The 15,797-nt window shown below is 39.6% G+C and overlaps 1 protein-coding gene across 2 annotated transcripts in view; it reads right to left on the bottom strand.

Moving 5' to 3' along the window:
* The window catches only part of SEC24A (SEC24 homolog A, COPII coat complex component), a 47,320-nt gene extending 33,160 nt beyond the window's left edge, over positions 1 to 14,160 (bottom strand). For both annotated transcript variants that reach the window (XM_045027565.1, XM_045027566.1), the window contains exons 1-3: positions 13,974 to 14,160; positions 7,952 to 8,476; positions 4,171 to 4,347 (exon numbers count right to left, since the gene is read on the bottom strand). In XM_045027565.1, coding sequence (XP_044883500.1) covers positions 4,171 to 4,347; positions 7,952 to 8,476; positions 13,974 to 14,055 — 784 coding nt within the window. In that variant the 5' untranslated portion in view covers positions 14,056 to 14,160. The remainder of the gene's footprint in view (positions 1 to 4,170; positions 4,348 to 7,951; positions 8,477 to 13,973) is intronic.
* Positions 14,161 to 15,797: the final 1,637 nt, after the last annotated feature.

The following is a 15,797-nucleotide window of genomic DNA, read 5'->3' as shown; positions in this document are numbered from 1 at the left end:
CACTATATTCAGTATCTGTTGTAAAACATAAATTGAAAAGGGATTATTAACATGTATCAAAATAAAAAGTGTTCCACATTGTGGATGAAGCTCAAGGTTAGCATGATTTTGCGCTTACTTTGCTTGTGCACCAGTGATTAAATAGAGATATAGGAATACAGCTTACTTGTGCTCCCCCTGCTGACTCTGCTTGCGCCGAGCACATTAAATGTTATCAACCCTTCAAAAAAGTTACTTATCATTTGAATGAACTACTTCACCAGAGATGTAATTTTTAGTTAGGCTAGATAAAAGGCTTTGCAAAGAGTCCAACTTGATCTGCGGTGTAGCAAGATGCCAAATTCCTCCCCTGGTTGAACATGTTGGGAAGTGATTTTCAAAAGCACCTCAGGGATTCAGATGCTCAATTCCCTTATGTATTTTTGAAAATTCCACCCTTAAATGATTACTTATGTCTGCTAAAAGAATAAGAAACGAAACACTCTTCTCTTAAGAGCACCCATCCTGCTCCATCTACTGATTCTATCAATAGCAGCTTCTGGAAGTCACACACCCAATCAAGAGTAAACTGTGGTAAAGAACCAAAAGAATTGTAAAGTGGCAAAAGAAGGAAGGGAATTATTAGTGAAGGGCTACTGGGAACCATCAACTAATACATAAAGGGGTTATTTGGGTTAGTAAAAGGAAAAACATACCCAACATATCCAAACAGTAACCCAAATTAAAGAGACTTGTTACCCAGAAGTAAATAAGCCACTTCATAGTCTGTTAAAAATTCTAACTTATCTAGAAAGAATGTGTTACACGGCTTTTTTTTAAATGTGGAAAAAAATACCAGTTTGCTAACCAAATGCAATTTCAAGTAAATTTCATATGCTCAAAAATTATAACAAATACTCTTCATTGTCCATGCAAGTTTCCTTTTAAAATGGGTCTTCATACTACAATTTCACCAAGCTACTATAGGAGAAAGCAGTTATCAATTTTACTGCATGTGGGGAAACCAAGAACAATTTTGACTTGATATCTCACATTATTAGATTAAAACAAACAAAAAACAAGCAGTGCCAATTACTATATGGCCCTAAGATGAACACTAACTGTGAAACACTACAAGGCAGTTTGGTACAGGGTGGATAAAAATCAATGTTTTTAAATTGAAATCAGATTTTTTTTAATAAAATACTTTGAGGAAAAAACCTATCTAAAGATATCTCATCATGGAATAGGGATTATAAATTTTAATTCTATAGTATAATATTTAAGAAACGTTTTGTAAATGAGTTCCAGTATTTTGTTGATTAGAGACCCAATTTTATGGGATTCCAGGGACTTCTGTATAGATTATTTAGATTAATCTTTCTATCTACCCAATGGGACTCAGTGCTCAGTCTAGAAGATACCATCAGAGATGCTTAGTTCTGCAGTTCTCAAACTGTGGATTTGTGTCTCCGGATATTACATACTTGTTAACACCAAAAATGTTTTTAAATAAATAAATAAAATAAATATATAGAGGTGAGAAATAACAGACCTCAACCCTATTGTCCCTCTGCAAATTTGTGTACACAGAGTCAATCCCTTACCTATCTTTAGAAGTGCAAAGTTTCAAAAAGTTCAATGAATAGAAGATTGTTGGGGGAAGAATAGATCTGGACAAGGAGAAGAAGTCTGGAGATAAATATGAGGGAGGGACAGGAAGTAGAAACAAAAGTGAAACTGTTCGCACGGCATATTCCAGAAGTCTTGAGGTCTTTCTGAGTGTAGCCTTCATTGATTTGAGATCTACCATACTGTTGCCGGCACAAAGGCCCGAGGCGACAGCAACAGTGGTTCGTTGCCCGGAGTGCCTCGCTCCAATAGACACACCAGGGTGGAGAAGCAAAAAAAAGTGTATTTGAGATTTTAAAGCACGTGCTTGGAGACACAGACACGTCTCAAATCAAGCACACTTTATACAAGCAGCTTTTTTTTTTATACATGATTTTAGCTAAGCATTTTTATTACCCCCAATGCCCAGCTCCCCCTCCCCCCCCTTCTTCCCTCCCTTCTAGTTTCCATACAGCAAGCACATTATAAAGCAGCAATTATATTGCGCTGGTTAAATTATACTTGGCAAAAAAACATATTATCTCGTTAGTAACTTTTCTTGACCGGTCATTCTGTTTCACTCCCTTCAGCCAGGTGCAAGCAGGCTGTATAATTGCCTCCTGGTACTGATAACTAGTTGCCACACATTTCATTTTTTTTATTTGGCCTGTGGGGTTAATTAAAGTTTAAACATGGAAGCGGTTCGGACAAGCAAGCTGGCCAAAGGCCTGATACAGGGAGGCCTTATTGGCACTGTTATTTTTCACCCCTTTGTTAACACTGGGCCATGCCTGGTGCCACCAACAATACCATACTCTCACAATAAGGGAAAACCTATAATGGCAGCAGGCTGTAAAAGAGACCCAGTTTGGGAATATTTTAATGTAGTTCCTCTACCTGTAGGTAAGACAGTCATGCGCGCAAAATGCAAACAGTGAAACAAAGAAAAACTTGAATATTTAAATTCAAAAATTAATATGCTTGTTTTATTAAAATATTATATGTTTGCTGCTGAAGAAATAAATCCAGAAATACACAATGTTGTTGTTTTAGTTAAATAAAACAATTTAAGTGTCTGTCTGGTGATGTTCTCCTCTTAATACAGCATGGCAAGAAAATCCTCCAAATATTAATGATTAGCCTGTTGAACTGGAGATAGTTCACCTCCCAATGACTTCATAAATATCTGCTTAAATTACCTTTGGTAAATGAATTAATCAAACAATCATTCATTTTCTGATATAGCTGTAAAACTAATCTGAAAAGTTTTCAAAATAAATCACTTTAAAAATTTATAGTGTGTACCTTCTAAAAAGGAAACCTACATTTATCTCCAAGTTGTGAAGAATATGTATTAAGGTTATAACAATCAAGAAGAATGCACTTTTATGTAGAAATCCATGATTAAATCTAGTCTTCCTGACTAGTGATTTAAATCAAATCCACCCTGGTTTGGTACAAAGCAGTGATGAGTGCTTAAACACAATGGCATACTTGTGCAGCAGCCATAGGAGTAAACCTCATGACTGCCATATTTTTTCTTAATTAGTCCTGGACAGCTGGTACTGTGTAGGGCATTTATTAAGAGCAGGTGTCACTCTCCAACTACCTTAACATGCTGCAAAGAAAGCACACAGTAAGTATGATTCAAAAGTTTCACTACAAAAAGTTAAATATAACATACAGCACTTACATCTGACACAGCATTGCAGAGCTCACATTTTATAAAATTTCCCCATGGAACAACCCTGTATATAGCAATCCCCATTCCACTCCAGGAGCAACGATACCAGAATTCAAATGATGCTAACTCCTATTTTGATCCTACTGGATAAAGGGAAGAACTCCATGCAGGAATAACATTTTAATCCTCTGTAGTTGCTGCAGGATTGGTGATAGAGAGATTTAAGTTTCCCACACAGTTTTGAAACAATGGGAAAAGAAAAAATCCCTCCTAAATACAAAAATGAATATAAAAACCAAGGGCATAACATCACACACGTATCTCTCTCAGATATTTATTTTGAGCACTCAGTTTTACACTTCTCTTCTGCATCTGTCAATGGGAAATAATATGCCTTCTTTCTCCCATCAGTTTTACCTTGAAACTGTGAGGAAACTATGCTACACTAATGTGAAATTCTCAACTTACGTCAATGCAATAAAATCAGTGCATTAATTGGTACAGTTTTTTCACAGACACATTGCAACACAAATTCAACACACATGAAATAAATTTGTTCTTCTGAAAATATAGCATCAGAAACTGATATTTGGGAAAACATTTCATTTCATATTTGAACTACCTCTAAGTTTAAGTTAAAGAAAAAAGTATGAAGTTTAAGAAAAAAGATCCTCTAACACAGTCATTTGGGAAGTACTGGTGATGAAAACATTCATATATCAAAAAAAAAAAATGGAAGAGTTCTGAAGCATAGTTACTACAGTGAAATCATGGGAAAGAGTTTTCCAGCAGCCAAAAGTTTCTGTTTGCTAAGTCATCTTGAGTTAATTTCTGTATTTACAATTACCTATATCAATATGGAAAAACCAAATAAACAGAATTGATCAATCCCTTACCTTCTTGGTTTGTAGCTGAATTTAGCAGAGGTTGGGGTAGAGAGCTGTTAGGCGGTCCTACTGGGGTTGCTGATGGCCTCACTAAAGGTGGACCTCCGGCCGGAGGCGGTCCTAGAGGAGGTCTAGCAGGAGGGAATGCTGAAGCTAAAGGCCGATTCACTGGTGGAGGAACAAAGCCTGTAGAGATAATTCATTTTCAAGAGCTTTAAACCGACTGAAGAGTTACAGATGGTTACTTATATACAGGTCAATCTGAATATTAATCTTATTTATTCAGTGGAAAGAGCAGCACAAGTTACAGAAACCCCAAAAGAAGCACATGAAGTTTAACAGCTCTTAGACAGTTTCTTCTCATCCTTAAGTACTGGGATTTCTGAAGCTCCATGATCCGTCACTACCTGTTTTGATGATTCAAAACCATTGTGGCAAAATTTTCAAAGGCACATTAACCACAAGAGTTGCCTTTGAAAATGCCAGTCTATGTCAATATTATGCATCTGATGATCCTATAAATTCATACTTTTTTTTTTAAAACAAATTTTCCCTTGACCATCTGCCATCTATATGATTTGATGCTAAGTAGTCGTCGTTAGAAATATGTATTTTCTAGATTTTTCATTACTTGTAAAAAAAGATTTTACACCGAGAATACTGCAGCAACAAGACACAGCCCAAGTATACTTATGCAATGCAAGGGATTTTTGTTTTGAAACTAAATACTCTAGGTCAAGGATAGTACACAAAGGTTTATTAGCATCTATATATTGAAAAGCTCACAAGTGTTTATCTTCCTAGGTTGGAGAAATGTACAAAAGTTCTAAGACCACATCATTTTTCTGTAACTTTCTCCCTCCCTTAGCCAATGAAAGATTTTCCCCTTCCTGGACATTCATGGATAATTTAAAGATAATTACTTATTTAATTGCCATCCCGCCCTTAATTTCTTACTTTATGCTTAAGAGTTGTCCTAGGAGCACCTTTTTCCATTTCAGAGGGTGGTAGGTCTACTCTTCTCTAAAAGCACTAGGAGCACTATCAGGCATTAACTAAATTTGAAATAGTTTATATCTTCTCCAATGATCAATCACCAACTTTTGTCAGTACATCAGGTCTTCACCAAAATGGGCAGCATATGGCCACACATTAAAATACATTAGAAGTATTTCTATAGTACACTGATTATTTAGCCACATAAGGTAAGCTGTCAGATCAAACTACCCAAACTTAACTGATCATTTAAAAAAGTATCTGCTTGATTACTTATGAAACAACATTCAATATTCCAGGTGTATCTGTAGTGGTGACATCAAACAAAAGTATATCTTTATCACGATTACTTCCATTTTGTTCCTTTATCTGAGACTTTGCCAACAGAGACAGCTTCGGGCAAGGTACATTACCAACATTAGCAGAGACCTTTGCTCCCACTAAATACAAGAAGCATCTAGCCAATAAACTAAGTTATGCAATCTAATTTTAAAGACAGTACATGTCACTAATTCTACAAATAACTACAACCAATTTAGTTCAGGAAGAATTTGTATTGTGTTATGGCTATGAGAGTCCTGCTATTACAGTCCTTCATTTTTATTCTGCAGACCAGTGGTCCACAACCTTTTCCATGGGGCGGGCACCGGACGACTAGCCCCCGAGGACCATGGCCACTGGACAAGTAGCTGCCGAAATGCCACTGTGAAGGAATGTCATCAAGAGGTGTCGCCGCCAAAATCCAGCCAAAATTTGGCGGGATTTCAGCAGCAGCACTTCTTCACGTTGCCACTTCTCGGTAGCATTTTGGTGGCTGCTTGTCCAGCGGCCAGTTGGCGGGCGCACATGGATGCCCCGGTGGGTACCATGGCGCCCACGGGCACCGCGTTGGGGACCCTCCTATAGACCATTCTGAAAAACCAGTCTCACAAGGTCTGCCTTTTCTCCCAACAATCTACTCTTTAATTTCCCTCCACCTGTGGACTACAAGGGGTATGTTCACGGACATTAATGGCTCACAGATCACAGTTTGAAAGCCAATGTGCAATTAATTTCCTTTTAATGTGCATGGTTAACATTGACACATCAGTCAACAGGAGTTTAAAAGTCATCCGCAAGGGAAATATTTGCTTTAGCATTCCAGTTGCTTTGACTTGCAATAAATTTTATAGAAGGATAGCACACGACTCCCATTAACAGGAACGTGTGCTCAGTAGAAGAAGAATTAGAAAAGGAACTGCTGTATGTGAATTGGATAGTAGAATCCTAATGATAAAACTGTAGTGAACTGAAACTGTACAAGTGGTTTGCATCTGTATTGTGTTTCCAAAATGGTTAAAGTCAGCAGTTAGTGTTATGCAAATTTTTTGTCACCTGCATATCATAGGGCACAAAAAAAAGATCTAATAATGTGCTGCTCTATCACTTTTATAGCCCATTTCACACTTCTTTTCTCAGAAACTTTCTAGACACAAACAACTTGGGATGGAGTGAAAACTAGATATTTAGAGTAAGGAAGCTTTCTATCTAGTACACACTAAGCTTTCCATTTAACAATAATATGCATATCACTTTATTCATGTTTTCTTACTTCCCATAAAATGCTGAGGCCTACTATTCCAGACACTTGACTTGCTTTAGTGAACGATGCTGAAGAAACTATTATAGCTTGTGACAAATTCATGCATTTAAGAAAATATGACCAAAAAATTTTAAATGTTTACCACTAACAGAAGCCAGTGATAAGATTGGAGACTGGCTGGTGCATATTACCAGGGAATAGAGAAGCATTAGTGAGATTTTATTTGCTAATGTATGTTTTGATATCTGTGCTGTGCTCAATGAAGTGTCTGTGCCTGTGTTTTCCTGAACAAATCATCTTTGTCTAGAGTGAAGTAAGAAACTGAACTGTAGCATCACTGCTTTCTCCCAGCTTCTCCTTTCAAACACACATACATACCAGGCTTCTGTATTTCAGTGACTGTTGTATGACTCAACAAACTATGCTCAAGGAGTTCAAGTTATAACTTTCCAACAAAGGCCATGCTGAGAACTGCCAGCATTAAATGATGAACAGGAATCCTAAAAAACCTTCAACTTGCACATACACCCCTACTGACAGAAAATCGCAAGAGGCCAAGATTTGATCCAAGTGTGCAAATGTTCAAATAGGTATCATTCAGAAGAGTACGAAAGGGCATACAGGTACCATATATGCTCACCCAACCTCTGTACTGTCTACCTGTTTCCCAACACACAAATATAATATATATATTTTTGCAAACCCTCCGTTCTCTATATTTCTAGTCCCTCTCTTCCTTTTTTAAAAGGCAGGTAGGTACCACAAAGAGCTGGTAAGTGGTGGGGAGAAAAGATCCTCTAGGTTCAGAGCTGTGAGAAAGAACCCCTAGAAAGCATGAAGACATGCAAACATTTGACCTAAATACGCAGTATTAAACATAAATTTAAACAAGACAATGAGTGAGAAAGGCCAATTCCCAGCAAATGCCTATTGCAGCATTCTTCAAAACACAAAATTAAGAGCCTGCTCCCTACATGGAACTTTCTTTGAAGTGAATGGAAGTTCTCCAAGTAGTTCTAAACTGCATTTCATCAGAGCATCTAGATCAACAATGCAGTTCCACAACTATTAGGAGTCACTGCAGAATCAGATCTTTCTTTATTTTTAACCACAACAGCTAAAGTGAGAATTAACTTTTGCAACCAGATGTATAACTCAGTCCAAACATATGCCACTGTACAAGAGTCCTTATGTTTACTTTATCTTTCTTACCTGGTTTCATGTAGCTGTTTTGAAGTGGAGGACCTCCAGGGGAAACAGTATACTGATAGCTTGTTGCAGGATTTGTGCTCCCTGATGATGATAATGGCTGGGTTGGTAATGTTCCTGCTACATGAGCAAAATGGTTTGTTTGAGACCCAGTCGGCTGACTCATAGGAGTCTGACCATACTGCCAGTTTGAAAGTGCTGGGGGATAAGCTCCAGGAACGAAGCTACTAGAAGATGATGGTATAGCAGCAGAGTTTTGTGACGGAGGAAGCATTTGGGGAACAGAACTTGTATGTTGCAAAGGTGCCATAGAAATAGGTCCCACAGGTGGTCTATTAAGAGTCTGCCCAGATCCCTGATTACTTAACAGAGAAACATTCTGAGAACCACCAAAGTTATATTGTCCAGAAGATGGATGCACAGGAACCTTTGTTGGTATCTGATGCGAGTATAATCCTGGAACTGTAGAGCTGAATCCTTGGCCATCTAACATTTGTGATGAATGCATCAATGAGTTTTGCACAGGACCTACAAGAAAAAAACATCAAAGAGTCAATGTTGTACCCAAGAAGAAATTTCCAGCTTCCCAATAACATATCACTTATTTACAGCCCCTGGGAATTTACCACTAGTCCCTTAGTAATGAAGTGCTTTTTAGTAACAAGCCAAGTATAAGGAGAGCAGTATAAGACACATGAACTTCATAATTAATTGCTCTTAATACACTAGACCTTTGTTTAATTATTTTTCTGACAACCTAGTAGAACCCTGATATTCTCTAAAAGTTTCAGGTTTGAACATGGCCATCATCCCTGGCTGATGTTTGCACGTGAACATCCAGAAGCCAGACATTCAATAAAAGCAAATCAAACATAACTGTGATGCTCTCGCATGCAGCTGGCTGGTGAACCAGAATGAAGCAATTAAATGTAGATGGCAGACAGGGAAAATATGCTTGGAGTTTGAAACAATTTAGAAATATTCCTTTGAACATGATGATTGACCCTACTGTTAATTTACTGGGGAACATACAAGTTAGTGAACATATCAGCATAGCTCTTAAGGTAATAAACCATGACTCATATTTCCCACAAGCTTAAGAATGAAAACTTCTAGTGGTCAGTTTTAGTAAGAGGAAAAACTCATCCCCATATTACTCATGTAGCATTTACTTTGGAAAATGCAAGCTCTGGAAGCCAGTTAATAGAAAAGTTATTTTCTATTGCCCATTTAAAGGCAAGAGACAATCAGCTAAGCCAAATGTGTTTGAGGGGAAAAATCATATATTGGTATGATCATACTAACATGGCAGCGGGCGTTTGTGTTGATTCCCCAAGTAACTATTGTGCACACATGAAGGGTGGCGAACAGAGTATACATGCTGAAATGACCAAGAGTGAAAATGTTTTTTAAAAGCTGCTGTTTACACTAATTAGCAGCTACATTTTCCTTAGTACTTTTTAAAAAGCATCTCTGTCAGGATCATGGGACAGAGGTCAATTTTGCCATCAAATCTCAGAAATTTTGCTCAGTGAAATAAAAAAAGGTAGCCTATGCATTTAATCTGCTTTTTAGATTTTTGCTGACTGGTATAGCTGAACTAAACTGAATTCATTTGGAGAAGATATTCAGAAGCAAGCAGTTTATGAAACCATTAGCCATTTTTAGAATTATTTACATTCTTAGGCCACCATTCATTTTCCATATTTTAAAGATGACAACTAGATATGATAGGGGAAAATAGTACTACATTATTTATTTTCACAATGTTGGGACTATAGCTGGTGGGGCATTTTTTTTTTTAAACAAAATGGGTTTTTATTGGAAAATACTATTTTGTCAAAACCAAAATGTTTCACAGAAACCAACTCTTCCACAGAAACACAGGCAAGTTCACACTGTAAACCCTCCTGGTTTCTTGCCAGCTATCCTGGCAGGATGCTGAGGAGCCATGGGCATCCAGGGTTCACCGTTCCAGGGCAGCTCCACCATCAGATTGTCCCAGAACTAAGGACCGCAAACTGCAGGTGGCAGCCAGATAAATAAATGTTTGATTTTTGTGAAATGAAATATTTCGGAATTTGCTTTCCACAAGTAATTTCAAGTTTTCATTCCGAATCTGAACAATTTTTTTTTTCAAGATTTCAGAATTGAAGACCACAGTTGTAAGTTGTACACACCATATGTTATCCACTAAAGACACATCCCCACTCTGAAGGGAGGCGGTATATATCTCCAAGTGACATGTTTTTAGGTGAACTAAATACGCTTCCTATTGTATCCCAGTTGACATTAAAACTATCTTTCTGTCACAGGTTCTCTCTTGAACTGTTTTTTGCTATTCGTAGTCAAGCTGTGTCTTTCTGAATTACTTCCCATTCCATCACCTCAAGTTTATAAAAATGTTATGTGATTTTTGCATGCCCATTTAAGTGACTATAAAAGATGTCTTTGTTTTAAATGCTTAGGTTTTTAAGCAAGCAGTCCTTGATGTGCATACACAGTAGCAACCTTAAAGTTAACATAGTATTTTAACTGTTATACTGTATTAAAAATAAGGGAACAGTCATATTGGTTATCTCTGAGGTTTCGAAAAAGGTGTTTCAAGCAGTTTAGGTCAAATTGCATTAACTGGAATCTCACTGTTTCAGTCTTCAAGACAGATCTTAAGAAGGGAATATATCGATTATTTTGCTCAATGCGTCCTCACTTCTGTCTCTGAAGGAGAACCTCTAACTTCTGTCCCTTCATTATAGACAGATAACTAAAATATCCTCAGTTCTCCCATGACTTCAGTGATAACATCAACATTTAAAATACATAATATATATAGAACAGATGCATGAGAATCATTCCTGGATCATTGAACACCTGCTTTTCAAACAAAAATACAGTATTCAGATTCCCTGATAAGAATCAGATGTCACCAAATCTTTTTAACTGTTGATACAGTAGCTAGAAACATAACAGTGAACTGTTTTTGTTTAATGTACTATTGTATTTTTTAGAGAAAGTTACAATTAAGATAACACTTTGAAAAAAGAAATCTGATGAGAAGTTTGTTGTGGGGCAGGGTGTACACCACAGAATTCATGTGTGACTTTGTGCCTCAGTTCCCCATCTGTAAAAACAGGAATAATAGTACTTCCACTAAGCTACTATAGTAATGCAAGTCAAATACCCAAAATGGACATAGGGATTGGTGCAGCTGAATTTGGTCCCACCTCACCACAGAGCACATGGGGCCCTGATCAAAACTTAAGTTTCTGAAACATCATGACATTATAGCATGAGATCATATGATCCTAGCAAAAGACATTTAAAGACATCAAAAATATGTATTTACATTACAAATACTCAAGTTAGTCTGTTTATTTAAAATGCAGGACTATTAATATGCTTAACACCAAAAGCAGATGAGTTTCCATCTTTTATGAGCCTAGCTCATTTTACTGTCAAAAAATGCTCAGTGCTACAGCTGTTCAAGTATTGGAGGGGATGATTACTGAAGCAACCCAATATACAACAGTCAGCAATTTAGACAGATAAACAACATAGTGCTGCTAGCAACAATTTACGGTGATATGTGAACATATGTGCTCAGGAGGTAACCTGCTAAATATGTGATGAGCAAGAAGTTGCTGTGAAAAGCTGGAATAGCCTATATGAACATAAACAAAGCTTACTTCCTACATACAAGCTACTCCAGCCATTATAAAAATTGTCACATAGTCACATCATGTTAAAAAAAGATATATTATTGCTCAGTCTGCACTTGACTTTTAATGCATCGCAACATGCCAGGTCTTTGGGGGCAGGACTCCTTCTCCATGCATGTTTTTAAACAGTGCTGATAACAATTTAACAGATTTCCTGCATTTAAAAGACTAGTGATAAAAAAGTGTTACATTTAATGTCACATCTGAAGATGACATTATCATCACATAAACAAAAACTTGCATAATTCTCCTTTTAATTTCCTTTTCCCTATGCCAGACACCCCCAACTAGCCTGCCATGCATTCTCCTTCAAATCTCTCCTTAGGACATCTCTGAAAACTCTAGTCCATTCCTACTCCAGGCAATATTAACTAAATCAACGGCTACAAAAAATTAAAACGAAAGAGCTCTCAGATTATACAATTTATTGAATGGGAGAACACTGTTTTTGCATAAACTGCCAAGTAAAATTACATTATGTGCTTTACTCTAAAGTTACAGGATCCTCCCACTGCAAGTGATAACCCCGTGGTGCCACATGTACACTACATTACAAGCGGTCACAGACGCTCAGATTATGAATGACTTCTGCATTTAGAAAGCTGAAAGCTATCTATAATTGGTGAGATATACTATAAAATAAATCTTTCACTCACTCAACAGCTTTATTTTACAAAATAGGGCTTTTTTCCTTAAAAAAAAAAGAAAAAAGAAAAGAAAACAAATGTGTATGCTGTAGCAGTCTGAGGACCATACACACATTATTAAAAATTTCTCTCTCACTATAATGTGAACAGAGGATGACAACTTATTTACCAAATAATGGACTAAAACAGACTGACTTTTATAGAAATACTATTCTATTACGGCAAATTCAGACCATTGGCTCATTATCTCATGTAATACCCCATCTGTGCCATCACCTAATGTTTCCAGAAAACAAAACCTCATGACCACCTACTGTATGTGCATTGGGGTTTGTGAGAGTGAGAACTCCATCCCCTCAGAGGGATCAGGTTATGTCCTCTCCTGATATCATTGTTAAAAATAATCCATCCCCTTCTTAAAAGTCCAACTTATTTTCTTCTATAAGCTTACAGTTGGGCATAAAGAGAAACGGTATGTGCAAAGCTGTTTGAAATCAGATACTGAAATCTTTAATGCTGCTACCAAACATCTTTTAACTCAAGATCTGGCCACTTTTTATGGCGGGGGTTCTCAAACTGGGGGTCAGGACACCTGAGGAGGTCATGAGGTTATTATGTGGGGAGTTGCGAGCTGTCACCCTCCATCTCAAAACCCACTTTCCTCCACCATTTATAATGGTGTTAAATATATTTTAAAAGTGTTTTTAATTTGGGGGGGGGTGACACACTCAGAGGCTTGCTATGTGAAAGGGATCCCCAGCACAAAAGCTTGAGAATTATTGTTTTATGGCTTGTTGCTAAATCAGAATAAAGCAAAACAGGTTAACAAACATCCTGTGTGTATTCCAGTGATGAAACTAGTAGCCAATTTGAATGTGATTTGCTCAAAATTTCACAAGGAAGGCACTTGGAAAATGTTTTCTCAGCAATGCCCATCCAAACACGTACAACCTCACAGACAGGAGCCATTCCTTCCCCATGGTTTTTTTTTTTTAAACTGGTTTGTGTTAGTCTCCCACAGAAACCTGTCACTGGGTGTATCTGTGGGGGCACCGCTCGTGCCCTTCCCCACCCACCCACCCACCCCGTTTGGGATGTGTATTCCGATACTGCAGTGATGAGCACAACGTAAGTGATCCAAAATGATGACCCGCATCCTACGTGGCACCCACACCCCCACACACACTCAAACCCTGAAACCGAGCACAAGCTGACGTCCCGTGAGCCCTGGCCCGCTGACTGCCCGCTCGGCCCCACCAAGGGGCCAGTGGGTGGGAGGGAGCGCAGAGGTCTCAGGGGAAAACTAAATGCCGGGGGAAACGCAGGCCTCGCCCACTGGAGACCCCCGTGGCCGACCATCCCCCCGGCACGGCTGCACGACCCCTCAGCGTCCCGGTGGGGCGGCGGGACGGGAGCTGGGGAGGATCAGTGAGTGCCCCCGCCCGGGGGCCTGATCTCTCTGGGGGATCCCCGGGCAAAGGGCCGGGCACGGAGGCTCCGCTAGGGACGGGGCTCCCCGTCAGGCGCCGCAGGCCCAGCGCCGGGGAATTGCACCGATTCTCCTCGCCCTCCCCCCGGGGAGCGGCCGCGCTTCCCCTCGGCCTGGAGCAGGGAGCGGCCGGACCCTCGGCCGCGGGCGGGCGGGCGGCCTGGCCTCACCGTTGCTGTAGCGCTCCTCTCCAGCCCCGTTCTGGCTGCTGTGCCCGGAGGCGGCGGCGGGGGGTCTCCCGGGCTGGGCCATGGCGGGAGCGGACGCAACTCTGCCTGGGTTCGCCCGGCCCCAGCTCCGAGCCTGGGGGGAGGACGGAGGGAGGGAACCACACACCGGAAACACCGACGGCCACGCCGCGCAGGCGCACTCCGTACACGTGGCATTTCCGGGACCAAGCGTTCTGCGGCAGTGGGCGTGGCCAGAGCATGAGGGGGCGGAGTCTGAAGTGGGTGGGGTTTCAAAGGGGGAGCTCGCTCCCCTGCGGTGCTGGTACTGTACTGGGCGGACTTGGTTGTTCTTTGGACAGCTGTAGCCTAGCACGATTCCTGTATCCCTCGTTACATGCAGTGTTCCACTCCGGTATTAGAGTCTGGGGTTATTTTGTCTCCCACTGAGTAGTTAATTACAGCTTTTCATTTCTAAACCAATTTATTTCATGTCATAATAACAGTAGCTTACAGTAATATAATGCTACCTGTCCGCCCCTGTTTGAGCACCAGCACAGTATCATTTTTTCTTGAAAAATCCTCAAGCACAGTAGCCAGGCAGACGACGTACTGCACAATAGTTTAGGTGAGAAAAAGAGGGCATCCAGCTGAAACGGGGCTGGGAAGGGGGGTGAAGAGGAAGGAATATTAGGGATGCAGAATGTAATGACTTTTAACATGACAGCAGACTTCCCTTGTGCGTGATCCTGTTCGGGTTGAAGTCAATGGCAAAACTCCCAGTGATATCAACAGGATCTTCTCTTCTGCAAAGTGACCCAGGGTTTATAAGAAACACAAGTCCGCTTCTGTTTTACATGCAAAAAGATTCCACTTAAGTTCCCATAACATAAATGCCATAAATTTTGGTGCAGCAATCAGGGGTGCTGGAACAATTTTTATATTCGGGATGCTGAGAACCATTGAACCAAACTATAAACTCTGTATATAATGGAAACCCCTTCAAGCCATCGGGTGCTATAGCACCCCCCCACACCTCTAGTTCCAGCACCTATGGCAGCTATTCTAACTCAGAAGGAAGAACACCACCACCTACCTATTAGAATCCTGGAGTGTGGGGGAGGCAAGATTCTTGAGAAAGTTTGTAAAGTAGAGTCCCGATCCTGCAAGGAGCAGCACGCAAGTGGATCTCAAGAGGGCTCCAAACAGGACCAGGGTCCAACTGCACGGAGCTCCTTGCTGGATTGGGGTTTAGGGCCTGGGCATAACATCCTGACATAAAAGTAAACAATGTAGAATGTTAGCCTGGAGGGGAACAATCTCTGTAATGTAATTAACCCAGTGGGAATAAGCAACAGGAGCAGAGGAATTTAGAAACACTAAATACTAGATTTTCAGCCAAATGTTCTTCCTACTAATAATACAAATAGTGAAAAAAGGAAATACGAAATAATACTGAAAAAATTCCTTAAAATATTACCAGCTCTTTAAAGCACCTTTTAAAGGATTAAATTATGATTGTAGAAATCCGGTGTGTCAGTTTAGGTCCTGATCATGCAAGCACTTACACACAAGCTTAACTTTCATTCCCATTTACTCTGGACCTTGGTACCTCATCTTTCACTCCTTTCAGACCAATGCATCATCTGGGTTGTGAATGAACAAAAAATACAGAATCTATCTTTCTTAGGGTGATTTCAATCACTCTAGTATCTAAGCACTTCCCAGGACTGTGTTTTCCATCACTCTTGTGCATAGCATGAGGCTGTGATATCTATGTTTAAAATACAAAATTAAGTTAACTGTTTGAGCTTTATTTTACCTCCA

The sequence above is a fragment of the Mauremys mutica genome, chromosome 8 (genome assembly GCF_020497125.1).
Source record: "Mauremys mutica isolate MM-2020 ecotype Southern chromosome 8, ASM2049712v1, whole genome shotgun sequence".
NCBI lineage: Eukaryota > Metazoa > Chordata > Testudines > Geoemydidae > Mauremys > Mauremys mutica.
The sequence above is the reverse complement of the archived record's forward strand: the minus strand, read 5'-3'. Positions and strand labels throughout refer to the sequence as shown.